Here is a 15,932-nt window from a genome sequence, read left to right on the forward strand (position 1 = left end):
ATACAGAATCAGTAGTGAACAAGTCACCTTGAAACAGTAACCCATTTTTATTTTGCATTTACTTTCAGAGCTCATGTCCCTCCACAATGATACATAGACATAGGCTATGGAATACTCATTTCATCACAAGGATATTACCATCTTAGTTAAAAAAGACATAATGGTCAAATATCTACTGAAGACACTAGAAGAATGAAGACAGATTGGCAATCCCTCCCTAAAGACTTCGACTATATCCCCTTCTCTTTTTCCTACTCTCCACTCAACAAGAGTTCAGGAAAATTGGACATGTTCAATATTGCCACAGTATAGGGAAGCATTCTTGGGAATAATAAACCATTCATATCAGGTGACTGTTACATATATATATGCCTGTCATAGTGTCTTTGCAAGAATTCTCTAATAATCCCTGTGAATTGTGTAAGACTTTTGAATCACAGACCTGTACCTCTGAAACAAATAATACATTATATGCTAAAAAAGAAAAAAAGAAGATAGCAGGAAGGGAAAAACATTTTAATTATCCTTTTAGTGAAAATTATTAATGTTTTTTTCCTCTAACAATTTAATATCTCAGGTATATATTTTTTAGATCTTGGATTCTAACTAGTTCTCCACTTCATAGGGTGAGAGGGTCCCCATCTACCTTGCCAGGGTTTCACTAAGTATCTGAAGTTTCGTTTGTTTTTTTTTTAAAGATTTTATTTATTTATTTGAGAGAGAGAGAGAACGAGAGATAGAAAGCACGAGAGGGAAGAGGGTCAGAGGGAGAAGCCAACTCCCTGCTGAGCAGGAAGCCCGATGTGGGACTCGATCCCGGGACTCCAGGATCATGACCTGAGCCGAAGGCAGTCGCCTAACCAACTGAGCCACCCAGGCGCCCTCGTTTTGTTTTTTAGCAGTTTTCTTTAAATCATATGCCTTCCTCAGTCTGCTTTCTTCATAAGAAAAACATACAATGAATGAAAAGAATGCAATGATTTTGGTCATGATGTTACTTTTTTTTTTCTCCTCAAGTTTTATTGTTTTTCACAAATCAGCAATACCAATTGCCCCACTTAACCATTTGGAACATGATAAGTCAGAGAATGGAATATTATCCAGCATCTTCATTTTATTGGATATACTTCCTAGATAACCAACCACCTCACCCAGATAATTTAGGCAAAAGAGAAATTACATATTAGTGGAGGTAATGCTGTGATGATGGCAGTTGTCGAACAGTGCCAATATGAACTTTAAATGAATATAATTTGAAAGAAATACTTGACAGAGGGATAATGACTAGCTCATATATCGTCAGGGTAATAAATACCTAATGAGCAAAATTGGAAAGCAAATAGTAGGTTGAGCATACACCCAAATGTTGATTCTTGACTCAGAGTCAGAGAACAGAATGATTTGTCTCTCTGTCTAGAATGATAAAGCATCCTTTCCTCATAAGCTAATGAGCAGCACCATCTGGCATGATTACAGAGGAACAAGATCTTAAGAAAGTGAAAATAAAACAACAGAGATGTAGTTGGATTTTTGCAGGAGGTTAAAAAATTCTCACTGTTAAAAGTGTCATAATAAAAATAACTTTAGGTGTTCACATAACACTATACCAACAGTATAAAGATTATAGGACCAAATGTTTTCAAAATAATTGAATATAATTCCTGATATCTCAGAATCTTTCTCTACCACAGTGGATTTCAAAGTGTAGTCCTAGGAGAACAGCAACAGGATTACCTGGGAATTTGTTACAAACACAAACTCTATGGCCTTGCCCCCGATCCAACAACTCAGAAACTCTCAGGATGGGCCTAGCAATCTGTTTTAACCAGTCCTTGAGGGGATTTTGATGGTGGCCCATGTTTAGGACCTACATTTCTACCAAACCAAGTAAGAGTCAAAAGATTGTTGCTCTTTCTGCTATGTACTAAAGAAATAAGCTAATTTGGTCAATTCAGTTTAAACAACTGGTCCATGTGCTAAAGAATAAAAAATCAGTCAGACCATTCCTTGAGTGACATGATGATCTCCTTGAATAGAGAGTCGCCATCCAACTAACCTTTTGTAGAACAGCAAACTGCCTTACTCCTACCTTCATTGCATAGTTTCTGAACGTAGCTTTTTAAGCTACTTTTTAAGCTACTTTGGTTGACTCCCTGAGACAAGTTTTCCAAGTTTGCCTCAATCCTTTATTTATTTAAATGGTTTTCTATTCTTTTGGTCATTCATTCAGCAATATTAAATGTGTATTCTATGCCATACACTATTCTCACTATTCTAGGTGGTTGGGATTTATCAGTGACAAAAATAGATCATGATCTCTGGCTTAAGAAACTTATATCCTAGTGGGGGAGCCAGACAAACAATAAATGATAAAATAAAGAAGCATATTATGCAGAATGTTAGGAGGGAAACTATGCTATGGGGAAAAAAGAAAAGTAGAATGCTGGGAATGCTGGTTATGGGGAGTGAGATTTCAATCTTAAGTGACATTATGTTAGACTTACTGAGGAGGTGACAAATGAGCCAAGGCTTGAAGGAGATGATGAAGTGAATCATGCAATCTGTGGGGAGAAAGGGTGGTCCAGCAGAAGGCAAAGTAGAGACCGAAGGAGGAGGAGGAAGCATGCCTGCTATGTCTGAGGTACAACTAGGAAGGCCATGTGGCCGGAGCAGAGTGAGCACGAAGGAAGTTTAATCAGTGAAGGTCAGTGAGGCAACAAGGGGCCAGATCACCCTGAAAGTAATGGTAAATCACTGTAAAAACTTGTGCTTTTACTCTAAGGGGAACGGGAGGCTATACTAGGGTTTTGAGTGGGAGAGTGACAAGATCTAAATTATGTCAAAACACTTCCACTAATTCTCCTCTAAATCCACGTACAAATTCACCAACCATTTATGCAGTGTGTTGGAAGGCACTGCTACCATCTTTTTTTTCTTTTATGTTCATCATGAAGTTTTTAGAAAGAATTTTCACTAAGGCAATTAGTGAACAAACAGCTTTCTTTGTTATCAAAGAAGAAAATGTTCTGTGGGAGATAATTAGAAGATAAAGGTCAGTGGTGATCAGTTCTCTTTTACTTGGGTCTTTTGTTCTCTGCCTTCTGGGATGATTGTTGTATTTGCTTCCTAGAGCCCAAGAGTATAACGTTGGGTTTGGGTGCAAGCAACTATTTTTTCACCAGGCAAATGACAGCTAACAGAATTGCGAGTGAAGTCTCAGAACCTGCTTTGCCATGGACGTGAAACTAAAATGGAAGCCTGTATTTGAGGAATGGCTCTGTCAGTGACTTACTAAAAACCCAGTGCCCAGTCACAAAGTCCCTAGAAGAAGGTAATAGATTTGCCAACCTTTGGGTAAAGTAGAGCAAGGGGTGGTCTGTCTGAATAGAACTGTGGAAACTTTTCTATCAAAACACAATCCCAGAACTTGCCTCGTTCGTATTACAGTGACCCCTATATACTGAAGAAAAATGCTTGGAAATTCACAAGTATTTCAACAAGTGGCAAAGGGACTTGTAAACTTAAAAAAAAAAAACAAAAAACAAAAAAAAACAAACCATCAGGTATTATTTTTTTCACTCATTTCCTCATCTATTTATTTCTTCATCCATCAAATGTCTACTGAATACCTATTACAGTCAAACATTGCATCAGGTGCTAGGGAAACAAATATAGAAGAGCTGATATTTCCTCAAAGAATTTATGGACTACCTGAAGAGATCAGACATCAGGGGCAATAATACAGGGTACAGAGTGATGATTCCCATTTAAAAAAAAAGTCCAAACGCTAAGGATTTTCAGAGGAGGAAATAGGAGTTCTAAGTAGAGATATTATAAAAGGCTTCATGGAAGAGGTAACATTTGATTTGCTCATAAAGGATGCACTTGTGTGCATGGTGATGGGAGGAAGTACGATTTAGGCAGAGGGAACAGTCTCTGCAAAGCCATAGAGTCAAAGCTGTGTTAGCAGTCACCATGTGAGATGTAAAAAAGGCCTAACCTGGACCAGTGGTAGTGGTGATGACAGAAGAAAGAAAATGAGTTAGTGCTGAGGTCATTTCAAGGAACCTGAAATATCTGTGGGCCATTTAGCTGAAAGAAGTAGAGTGAAAACAACACACTTGGCATTTTGGTGGCAAACGATCACTACGGTAGGTTGGAGAATAAAATGGAGATGGGCACAGTCCCTGTCCTTAAGAAGTATGTCATCAATGAGAGGATAAATAAACACAGTGAGCTCAGATAAATAATTCTTGTTGAATTCTGTCTCTCTCTTTTTTTAAGATTTTATTTATCTATTTGTCAGAGAAAGAGAGAGAGAGAGAGAAAGAGAGAATGGCTGGCAGGTGGAAAAGCAGGCTCCCCACTGAGCAAGGAGACTAATTGCCTGGACCATGGGATCATGACCTGAGCTGAAGGCAGACACTCAACCGACTGAGTCACCCAGGCATCCCAATTCTTGTTGAATTCTTAAGACTTAAGATGCAACTTAAGATGCACCACGCTTAACTGGCTAGGAACAAAGCAGTCACAAAACTGGGATTCAACTACAAGCAGATTACCAAACTCTATGGGAAACAGCTATTCTTCACTTAGGCATTTCTCTGGCTCAAGGAACAATGAAATGTTGTCTTGTCCCTTCAGCCAAAGCAATCTAAAATAGCACAATTCAAAGTATCATTTGCAGATTAATAACACTGGCCTGGCCTGGAAACTTGTTCAAAATGCAAATTCTCAGGCTCCACTCTAAATCACCTGAATCAGCCGGTGACTATGTGCACATTAAAGTTCAAAAAGTACTGTATTAAAAAGAAAGAGAAAGAAGCATATTGTATTGATTTAGAGGACTCATTCTTTAGTGAGAAAAAGAGCCAAGGAGGGCAGTCCATTTAGAAGGTCAATAATACCACAACTGGTAAGAAGTCTCTTATTTTTGTTTCCAGAGAAGCAAAAAAATTCAATTCAGCAGACACTTGTAGAGCCCCTACAATATCTCAGACAAGATTTTTACTTTGAAATGGTTGTCCAAGCAATTAAAAATCTAGTAATCCAGATGGATACAGTATAGCATGAAAAGTCTCAGAAAAACCAACTTTATCTTAAGAGTCAAGTCATGCAACAAGTGATGAAAAAAGAAGGAGACTGCAGCTGGTTAATATGTTTTTTTATGGACAAGTGTCCATAAATTTCTTGATTTTACCCTCAGCTTGAAGAGAGACAGAGATGGTTGAAATTAAAAATCAAAGGGCGCCTGGGTGGCTCAGTCATTAAGTGTCTGCCTTCAGCTCGGGTCATGATCCTGCCAGGGTCCTGGGATCGAACCCCTCATTGGGCTCCCTGCTCCGCGGGAAGCCTGCCTCTCCCTCTCCCACTCCCCCTGCTTGTGTTCCCTCTCTCGCTGTGTCTCTCTCTGTCAAATAAATAAAATCTTAAAAAAAAAAGGAAATTAAAAATCAAAGGAGAGCAGAAATCCAAATTATGGAAGGAGGGAAGTCAACCAGTTTGAGATACATCCCCTGACTTTAAATAACAGAAACAAGCATAATAGGGCATTTAAAAACCTTTAAAGCCCTTATAAAGTTTAAAAGTGTAGATATATTCTAACGAGCCTTCTAATTTCAGGCCTCTTTGTCTTTGAGTTTCACACCCTTTGTAGTGTTCAAAAGCCTTCATATTGAGGGAACGTTCAGCTAAGTGTCTGTCATGACTTTTTCTCTACGGTATAATCTGGCTATGCATCTAGCTATTCTGTCAAATCATATCCTAAGGCCCAGGAGAACTTACTTCCCCAAGTAGACTGGTTGCAAGTCTTGATTTCTACAAGTACTGGTAGTCAGCACAGCCTTCCTTTTAAAAATATGGTCACTGAATCTTAGCTGTTTCTCTTCTATGAATCCTCAACCAAGCTGTCTTGTCAAATACACCAGTGTATGTGTGTGTACCTAATGAGTGTGTTTGTAAGCACGTGGCAGGTTGGTACTGATAGTTTGATAAATTACAAACATCCCTTCCCTTCTCCCATTATTAAAATAGATTCTTCCCTCTTTTTTTATTGAATTTTTAATTTCCAGCCCATGTGTACTATAGTGGAGGCCTAATGTAGGTCACTGGATACCATCGTGAATAATGGGAAAAATGAAGTCCCTTGTTTCCCAATGCTTGTTAGCATGAAGACAGAGCCCTGGATGCCTTATTATGCTTTTTGACTCAGAAGCCCTCTGGGTCTGCCCATGACTGTTATGTGAACTTATTATTCCTGCCAAATATATCAGCTGGGATGGGAACATTTAATTCATTTTAACAGAGGTGTGTCAACGTTGCTCTTGAAAAAAGTGCTGAGATGCCATATTGGCAAAGACCATCTTCAAAAAGGAAAAAAAAAAGGAAAATACAGTTTTTAATACTGTGTTCTGCCTTTCAATCTAAGAATTTTTCCACTTTGCCTATTTTCTGTTGGTCTAGGATTTCCTGGAGTTTATATCTATTTATTCTGAGTTCCAAATAACTAGACATCTTTGTTTTCAGAGTCCAGGTAGAATAATAGTACTAGTTTGGGTGAATTAGGCACATTTCAGTGCCTTGTGGCTGACTCACAGGCTAGCACAGTGTTTTGTTCTATTTTGGTTTTGTTTCGCCCCTGCCCCTTGCTGCCCTCCTTTTGTTGAGGCAGCTTACCTGCCTTGTAACCCAACCGAGGGGACTCTCAGAGAGTTCCCAAATTCTCGGGGTGAGGAGGCTTGAAACTTCTTCCCACTCTAGAAACCACGAAGGGTTCGCAGACCTAAGGGATGTGAGCCAACTTAATCCTTAGAGTCAATCACATGGCAGCATAAGAAACTTTTAAAATGGCCAAGCTGAAATAGCAAAACTCAGGCTGTACTTAAAAACATGCCAGATGACAAACCTGTCTCCAACAGAAGGCAGTGAGAAATGACGCCTCACTGATTTCTATTTCTCTCCTTAGGATGGAGGGGGAATGGATGGAGTGTGCTGGCAAATATTAAACATGCAGCCATCTTGATATTTATGAATCAGTTTTCCGTGTTGATAGTGCTTCCTGAAAGTGACTTTTGTGCACCCTATTTCCTAAACAATCCTTAAAAGTCACTCCCTCCCTTTTCATCCTCTGCACCCGAGGCAGTAACATCTTGAAACATTGATCTATTTGCTGCTAGCTTTCATTAATTTCATCCATCCCTGAAGGCGGAGCCACATTGGTGCTAGCTAATTAAGACCTACTTAGGGCAGCTCAGGGCCCTTTATCAGCCCTAAATTAGCTTTGCGTTTTTAATGGGGACTATAGCTTTCTCAATTATTACTTAATTAAATAATGTGCTTGCATTTGCCAATGTCTTTCTAAAGTGGGAGGCAAGCTGCATCTGCCCACCTGCCTATAGGTAAGAATATCTCACACTGGCTCTCTGTTGCTTCTCTAGGAGCATTCACATTCATTTTGTGTCAGTACATGGCCAGACACCTAATCACATTCTTCAGATATTGAGCATGGCGCCATGTGCCACTGTCAGCCCTACATCACCTCTAGGGTGTTTCAGTCTTAAGATGTATTAATGCAAATGTGTAAATGTCAGCGGGCTCATATTATTTATGCATACCAATCATTCAAAGGGGGGGAAAGATCCATTTTGGTCCAGATTATTTTGAATATAAGACCTTTAATTCCAAAGTTTTCTGGTTTGTTGAAAGTTGTTTCCCAGAAAAATATTTGGTTAAGTGAAAAATACAAAGGTGACCACCGCCCCAACGACCTAGAATTCCAGAGAAAACTGGGCCCCAGAGCATGAAGAAAGAAAGGACAGCTGCCTTCTCTTTCTGTTCTCTCAGCCTTTCCCACAAGGTCACTCTTTCCAATTGACAAGCCAAATAATTTTAGTCGGTAACTGATAAGAAAGCAAATTAAATTTCATTTGGTTTGAAAAAGTATTCCAGTATGCTATAAGTTGATCTAAACTCATTCTAGGAAATTTAACACTACATATATTTCTTCTACTACTTCATGTTTCCTCAATGAAGAATCTCTTAAGACAAAAAATAAAAAGCACTGGAAAAAACAAAAAGGTGTGCACCTTACATGGGGGAGGGGTTTATACTTCTTTAAAAGGATTTTGACAGTTAGAAGACACAAGCAGAGAGCCAATTTTTTTCTCTGAGAAACTCCATATAGTCATTTTCCTATCATGATTCATTTTAACTACTAGGGACACAGTTTTTTTTTTTAATTCTATAAATTATACACCATAATGGTGACATAACCTCTCCATTAAAAACCTAATGATGAGAATGAGCACCTGCTAAAAAATTTCAGGAAGTTCAGGCAAATCAACCAAAGTAGCTTTACAACAAAAGTCAAATTAAATGGGCATCCCTTTTTCCTTACTCCCTTATGTCAGCAATGGTATATCTACTGGACATACTCCTATTTACTTAGGGGGAAAAATATTTATTTATTTATTTAAAGATTTATTTATTTATTTGAGAGCAAGAGAGAGAGAGCCTGCAAGCAGGCGGAGGGGCAGAGAGAATTAGGAGAGAGAATCCAAAGCAGACTCCTTGCTGAGCATGGAGCCCCCTGTAGGGCTTGATCTCATGACCCTGAGATCACAACCTGAGTGGAAATCAAGAGTCAGACGTTTAACAAACTGAGCCACCCAGGTGCCCCAGGAGAAAAATATGTAAAACTTTTGTTAGGATAAAACGAACACACACTTTGTGAGCCTGGACCCACATGAATGCTTGCCATTAAAACATCTTCTTTGATGTTAAATAGTCTTAAAATGCTGACAGTAATAATATTGTGCATTGTGGTATCATTCTTATTCTAAGATTGTTGTGTGTATGCTGTGGGATAAAACAGATGAGTAATTACTTTGGTGTCTCTAGGACCTGTGATTGCCAATACGGCAAAAAAGGAGAAACACGTGTAAGATACATGAGGTAAAACACGGTGGCCGTGAATCTGAACTGGAAATTTCAGTTTGAACACATAATGATTTTATCTTTAAACAACAAATGCAGCATACATTGTTTCTATACTAGCTGTGTCCAGTGAAAAGACCAAGAAACAAAGACAGACCTAGTAGCAATGAGCACCTGCAGCACCAAGATTATGCTCTCTTAAATACTAAAAGGACCAAAGTTCTTTGGAGAAATGTCTGGATCCAGGTTTGCATCGTAATATATACAAGAAGAGCCTGAATCATCCTATAATACCAGGAATCAAAGCAGCTATCCAAAATTACTAATGGCATGTCAAAAGGACTCCAAAACTAATTTGAAGAGGGTCCAATAGTACAAAATAGGACACTTTGAGCATAAAGACATAATTCTCATGGATTGAAATATTTCAAATATGGTTACATATGTCAATATGTAAATATTGATAATAATAAACTTACTGGTCACTTTTGGAGGGTGCTAGGGAACCGATGCCTTAGAACTGATAAAGGATTGGTACTATCTTCTATCTCTGGTTAAAAAAATGTTTAATGAGGACAAGTTTCTCTTTATAAAGTTTCAGCTAATATAAGTGAAAAAAATGATGAAATATCACCATTTTGCAACATCTAATGAATTACTGGATTTAGACAATGATCATTAATGACTGCTAACATTAAAAGAGAAAACTAGACAGTATTCCTGCTGATAGAAGTACCACCTAATGGTCTTGGAAAGAAGCAATATGACCTGAATCCAAAAAAGAAAGCCTCAATATAGAAATACCAATGAACAAAAAACATCATGGTGGTACAACCAGCAAAAATTAGATTGTGGAATACTCTATTGGATAAAGACTAGTTTTTTTTTTTTTCAATAATAGAGAAGGGGGGAAGACACAGGTTAAGAGAAATATAGAAGACATATCAATTAATTGTAATGTACAGACCTTATGCTAATCCTGATTTGAGCAATGTATGGATCTTAATGCTAATCCTAATTCAAGCTAAGTTTTAAAAATATTAATAAGATTATTGGAGAAATTTGAAAACAAACTATAAAATGTTATTAAAGAAATATTACTGGTTTTTATGTAGGACAATGACATTGTGTTTCTTTATCTTCTAGGGATACATACTGAAATGTTAATGAATGAAATAATATGATGTCTGGCATTTGCTTCAAAATAATACCTGGGGAGGGAGAAAATGTAGGGATGTAGATGAAACAATATTGGCCATGAGTTAATAATTATTCAAACTGAACAGTGAGTATACAGAGGTTCATTATACCATTAGTCTCTTATTACTTTGACATTTTCCTTCATAAAAAGTTTAAAAATATTCTTGTTTGAAATTTGGCCATGAACATCAGATCACTTTGGGAAATCCTTAAAGAATAAAATTCATGCTGCTAAAGTTAGGGTACAGATTTAAATCGTAGAGCAGATAACAAGTCATTTGAGGCCATTTGGTCAACCTTTTGTCATCTAACCAGATTTTACCAAAACCGTCCATTCCGTTCATTTCTAAAACACTAGCACAGCTGTCTTTTTCTATTTTGTTGCAATACTCCATGATGCAACCAGACACGAATAGACTCAGTGAGGAAAACAGAAGGAAGCATTAAAAAATCCATTTGGCTTTTCTCCCCCCTACTTTTATTTTGGTTACTTTACCAATTGAACGATACCTCCAAATTAATTTTATCAAGCAAGCTTTTTCCCACTATACAAACAGCTTTCTTCATCACAGCCAGTAGGAAAATGAATCTTCCAAAGTAATTCTCTCCCAATTCTCGCTATACAATCCACACATCTGTGACAGTGTACTGTCTCACTGAAAGCTCACAGCAAAAGCCACCATGATATAAATACATAGGAGCATAGAGCATGCTGAGCTCTTCTCTGATGGCCCCAAATGATTCTAAGGCATATAGTTATGACTGGGGGATACCCTGAGGGTTGACTATAACTAATGAAATACCAAATATATCTAATTAATTGCATTGCTCTGGGCTAATGAGAGACCAAAAATTTCCAAACCCCTTGAGATGGTCATATTTATATAGAATTGTGCTACATACCTACTCCTTTATCTCTTGTGCCTATCTCTTTGGACAGCTTAGCTACACTGATTCAAACCTAACCATTGGGATTCTTCTTATGAACTCTGACAAAAAAGGGCCATTATTATGGCGATTCCTGTCTTTCATTGCATTAGAAGTTGTGCATTTTGGGTGCTCAGAAGTAGAAAATACTACATTATCAATAGGAGAATCAGGCCAGATAAGATTTTACAATTATTATCAGCATACAAATTACACCCAGAGATATGAGAAACTTCCCCCCATAAGCACATACTCTAATGTAGTTAAAAATTTAGATTTGATAATAGTGAAGAGTGAAAGACATACATTTGTTTGTTATATTGGAAATCAGATTGTTAATATGGAATTACAGCCAATGCTCAATTTATCCATGGTATGGTATGAATAAGTACAGTTCACACATAACTTAAAACTTTTGCAATTGGTTTCAATATTTTCCTTCAACAGTTCTTTATTAGAACTAGAAATATGAACTAATAATTCTACTTCTCTTCCTTATCCTGCTTATCTTTCTAAAAAGAAAGAAAAAGTGATAGGCAGTAGAGTCATATGGCAGAATGAGGGGGGGTAAGAGGGAGCAGAGGGAGGAAACAGGACATATAAGGAGCAGGAGGAAGAAAAGGTGAGCAGGCTTCAAGAAAAGGAAGTGGGAAGGGTGGCTTACAGAAGGCTATGGGAAAAAAAAAAACCGATGCAATGAAAAATGCAAATTGGGATAATTGAGTGAATGGTATTTATGCCTCATTTCTCTTCAAGAATCCACTGTTAATGATTTTCAGTAATGCATAATTTCAATATGGTATTCTGCTGAACATACCAACATATCTGTTAGACACCAAGTTATGGTGCTCACGATCATAGGATCTATTTGCATGCAAGAAGCTACGCAACCTTATTAGAAAATAAATAGCCTGCTGTGTTTCGTAGTCTCAGGTAAATTTTTATAGCAACTTCCAAAGGAGTTTAGGTCCTGAAGTTCCTTAACATTTCTGTTTTGAAACAGAAATGTGTGTACTTCCTTTTGGCTAACATCCAATTTAACCAATAGCAAATTGAGCTAAATAAGAAATCTAAAGATATCTTGGGGAAGCATCCAGTATTTTTTGGATCCTCAAGCCAATCAAAATGGAGAGAACAGAAGGTAGTGTAGGTGGAATAAATGGGGCCTAGTTGCTGGCTCATCAAGTAATCGTAATAGTCAAAAAACATCTAACCATCAATTTGAAAAATAACTCTGTTCATTTGATAGCTGGAGAAAGAACTCAGCAAGGAGCTAGCATAGAAGACAATGAGGCCACCTCTCAGAGGACTCACCTGTCTTTCCCAGTTTCCTTCTTAAAAACGCCATCACAGTAACTCATGCGCTTCTCTGTGGTCACGTAAATTTGGGCATTTGGGTAGACGTCAACAGTCTTTTTCAGCATGTTGTAAACAATGCCATTGCCGTCTTTCCTCATATTGCGGAAAGGGCCCCAAATGACATAAATAGTAGCATTTGCTTCCTTGAAAAAATAATCAGGGTTTTTTAGCAAAAGAGGAACGCTGGTATGGGACACGACTCGAATCATTGTCATGCGGCCAACATCTTCTTCATAGCCCTTGGTGGGGGCATTGTTCATTCTCCAAATGCAGGATGACTGATCTATCTCATTCCCCACCTTCTGGCCAACCATCTGACCTGAGTTTGACACTATGGCGCAAAGGTCACAGTCCAGTTGCAAAGGCTGAAAAACAGAGAAATGAGACAGGGGAGAGATATGTCAATGAGTAAGTTCCAGCTATCCAAACAAGTTCCTCTGAGAAAATGAAATTCAGATATTGTATATAATAGCCGAATGTGGGATTTCCTGAAATATATGGGCCAATCCTACAGTAGCCACCACAAGTTATCAAGCTAGGGCCATGCTTTCATTTAAAACGTGAATACAGATTGCTAGAAATAATTTTAATTTCTATCCCCTTATGTCAGTTTAAAATTAAATGGAAAAATAGTCATTTGTTTTCCATTCTAAATAATGACTTTTTATTCAAAACCATAATTTCAAATGAAATAAGGCAACAGGGGAAGATTTGATCTCTTTAATAAGGACAGTGGCTAAAAAAAGAAATGCAAAGGGAATATATCCAGGCATCAATTCTGTATTTTGCTTGTATTTATGAATAGTTATGTAGCAGTTGATGAAAACATGAAAAATTCAGCAAATGATGAGGTTCTGAAAAAGATGTTCAGAACCAAGACCTAGTTAAGACAAGTCTCAGGCTGGCAAATATTTTACAAAAACCCTTAAAAAATTCCCTGTATCACCATGTTAACTGGCCTTTGTGTTTCTATTTTAGATGGATAAGGAAAGGCTTCTTTTAAGAACTCAGGGAAGGAATGTAAAAGAGATAATCATCTCTAGTGCTGGTCTAACCACCACCCTCCTTGTTTTAAAGGAATTACATAACAGAGACTCATAGAGGGTAAGCACCAGCTTCTAGAACTTGTAGATGATAGATTCAAATTGCAGTGGTAGATTCAAATTTAGATCTTCTAACTCTAAACCCATTGCTCTTTCCATTATCCCTTGCATTCCTTCCTCCCAGGCAAACCAAATAAATTCCTTTTGCCACTTTGCTCCTATGTGAGGAAAAGTCACCCTACCTTTTAAAACGGTGATAAAGGAGCAATGCACTGTGTTGATATATATCTTTCTCATCTTCCTTCTCTTAGATCCCACATTTTGTATCTGACATTTGATCCTGTATTTTTATGGTGCCTCTTGGTCATTAGTTCTTCTCACACTGGGTACTGCCCTTATTTTATTAGTTATGTTGTATTTTATTGTTTATTCATGTCTGTCCACGATATAGTAAACTCTGTAAGAGTCAATGTCTGTCTTTTTCATTTTAATCCCACTCCCCAGAAGTCCTGGGATTACTATAGGAGCCCAGTATATAGTGGTTAAGTTGGGAAATGAGAGCAATTGAATGAAAATAATTTATCAGGAGCCTGAACACCGAACTTAGTATTAGGGAAGAAATAGACTTTTCCAAATTCGTTGAGAATTGTTGATTTAGATGAAAGAGAAACACAATCCGGAAGAAACCTATCAACATACAAACAGGTCAATCTAGGTGGTTAGGTTGAGAGGCAAAGTACCTCAGAAAAGTCACCTGTAAAAATTACCACACAACTGTAACAAGATGTCTTTCCTACCAATGGTAGGAATCCAAAGTAGTTATTGAGCAACAATGATGTGCCATGTTCTAGGGGTTGGAGATTATTCAGCTGTAAAATTTTAAGCAAAATCCCGGGACCTCATAGATCTTACATTCCACTGGGAGGAGAAAGGCAGTTAATAAATCAGCATAGTATATAATATGTTAGATGAAGAGAGGTGCTAAATAGAGAAAATTAAAGCAAGGAAGGGGGTTAGGATACGTGTATGTGTGTGTCTGTATGTGTATTGTCCGAGAGATGACCAGGGAGACATCCGGTAGGCTCTTTTGCTCAGGAGCCTTCAGAACGTTCTGAATAGGGAAGCGGCTGATCTGCATTATATTTTAACAGCCCTGGCTGTGGTGTGGAAAACTGACAAAAAGGAAACAGGTAGAAACTCGGAGAACAGACTACTGCCACAATCATGGCAAGAGATGATAGTGGCTTGGAGTAGGTCGGATAGCAGAAGAGGTAGCAAGATCCTGACCACACGCTGAACATATTTTGAAGGTAAAGCCTATTGGGTTGACCAGTAAGATGGACTGCAGGACCTGAAAGATAGGGCAGAATCAAAGATAACTTCAATTTTTAGCCTAATGAACTGGAAGGCTAAAACTGGCTTTACATGAGAAGGCAAAGGCTTTAGGAGGAGCAGCATCAGCAGAGGAGAATGAGGTCATTTCCAGACCTGTTAGATTAGAGATGTTTTGAACACAGACTCCCCGCAGCTAATGTTATAACAAAACTACTCAAACTGCTTTAAGACACTTTTTCCTTCCTAATTATTGAAGTAATACGGGCTCATTGTGGAGAACTTGAAAAAAAATAAATAAAAGAATAAAAACTCTTCATATTTCCACCACTTGACAACTGTTAAAATATTTTGTGTTATTTTCCCCCTTCTAGATATATTAGGTTGAGAAATACTATTTATAAAATTTGGCAATCTTGGTTTTTCAACTATTTCACACCATTAAACTTTCCCATGCCAGTAAACAGTCCTTAGAGATGTATTTTTTAAAGATTTATTTATTTGTTTTGGGGGAGGAAGGGGCAGAGGGAGAAAATCTTCAAGCAGGCTCCCCACTAAGTGTGGAGCACCGAGGCGAGGCTCAATCCTAGGACCCATGAGATCATGACCTGAGCTGAAACCAAGAGTCGGACGCTTAACTGACTGAGCCACCCAGGCGCTCCTCCTTATTGATACTATTAATGCCGATACAATATTCCCTTATGTGGACATACCATAATGTACCTATTTGCCTACTGCTGGGCATTTGGATATTATCTAATTTTTTCCTTTATAAAATTGCTTTGATGAACATCCTTGTGTTTCCCACTGTATTTTGGATGCTAGCAGTTATTAGGTTAATTTAACTTTACTTCTTTTAGTTTTTATTGTGCACCTGTGAAATATGCTAAATGGACAAATGTTTCCATTTGTTTAATGTCAAAATGAAGGATTTTGAAAAAAAAACTTGACTGGTTAAGTCCACAAAGGTCCGCTTATGAAGTTTCTTTTTTTCCTATATAAAAAGAGATTCATTGAACTGTTAGAATCATGTAAGGTTTGAACAGGGCTGGACATGAAACAACGTAGGCTCAGGCATGGATTGGACATGCCACTGAGGTCTCGCCATTTATGAAGTGTCTTAAAACTCAGCTATCA

The 15,932-nt window shown here is 37.8% G+C and overlaps 1 protein-coding gene across 3 annotated transcripts in view; it reads right to left on the reverse strand.

Annotated features, from left to right (window-relative positions):
• Positions 1 to 15,932, reverse strand: part of ST6GALNAC3 (ST6 N-acetylgalactosaminide alpha-2,6-sialyltransferase 3) — a 515,010-nt gene that overhangs the window by 184,207 nt on the left and 314,871 nt on the right. For all 3 annotated transcript variants that reach the window (XM_073896492.1, XM_073896491.1, XM_073896490.1), the window contains one exon: positions 12,376 to 12,785. In XM_073896492.1, the coding sequence (XP_073752593.1) occupies positions 12,376 to 12,785 (410 nt within the window). The remainder of the gene's footprint in view (positions 1 to 12,375; positions 12,786 to 15,932) is intronic.

This window comes from Callorhinus ursinus, unplaced genomic scaffold (genome assembly GCF_003265705.2).
Source record: "Callorhinus ursinus isolate GAN/ISIS: 27379988/994484 unplaced genomic scaffold, GSC_fseal_2.0 scaffold9, whole genome shotgun sequence".
Taxonomy (NCBI): Eukaryota; Metazoa; Chordata; class Mammalia; order Carnivora; family Otariidae; genus Callorhinus; species Callorhinus ursinus.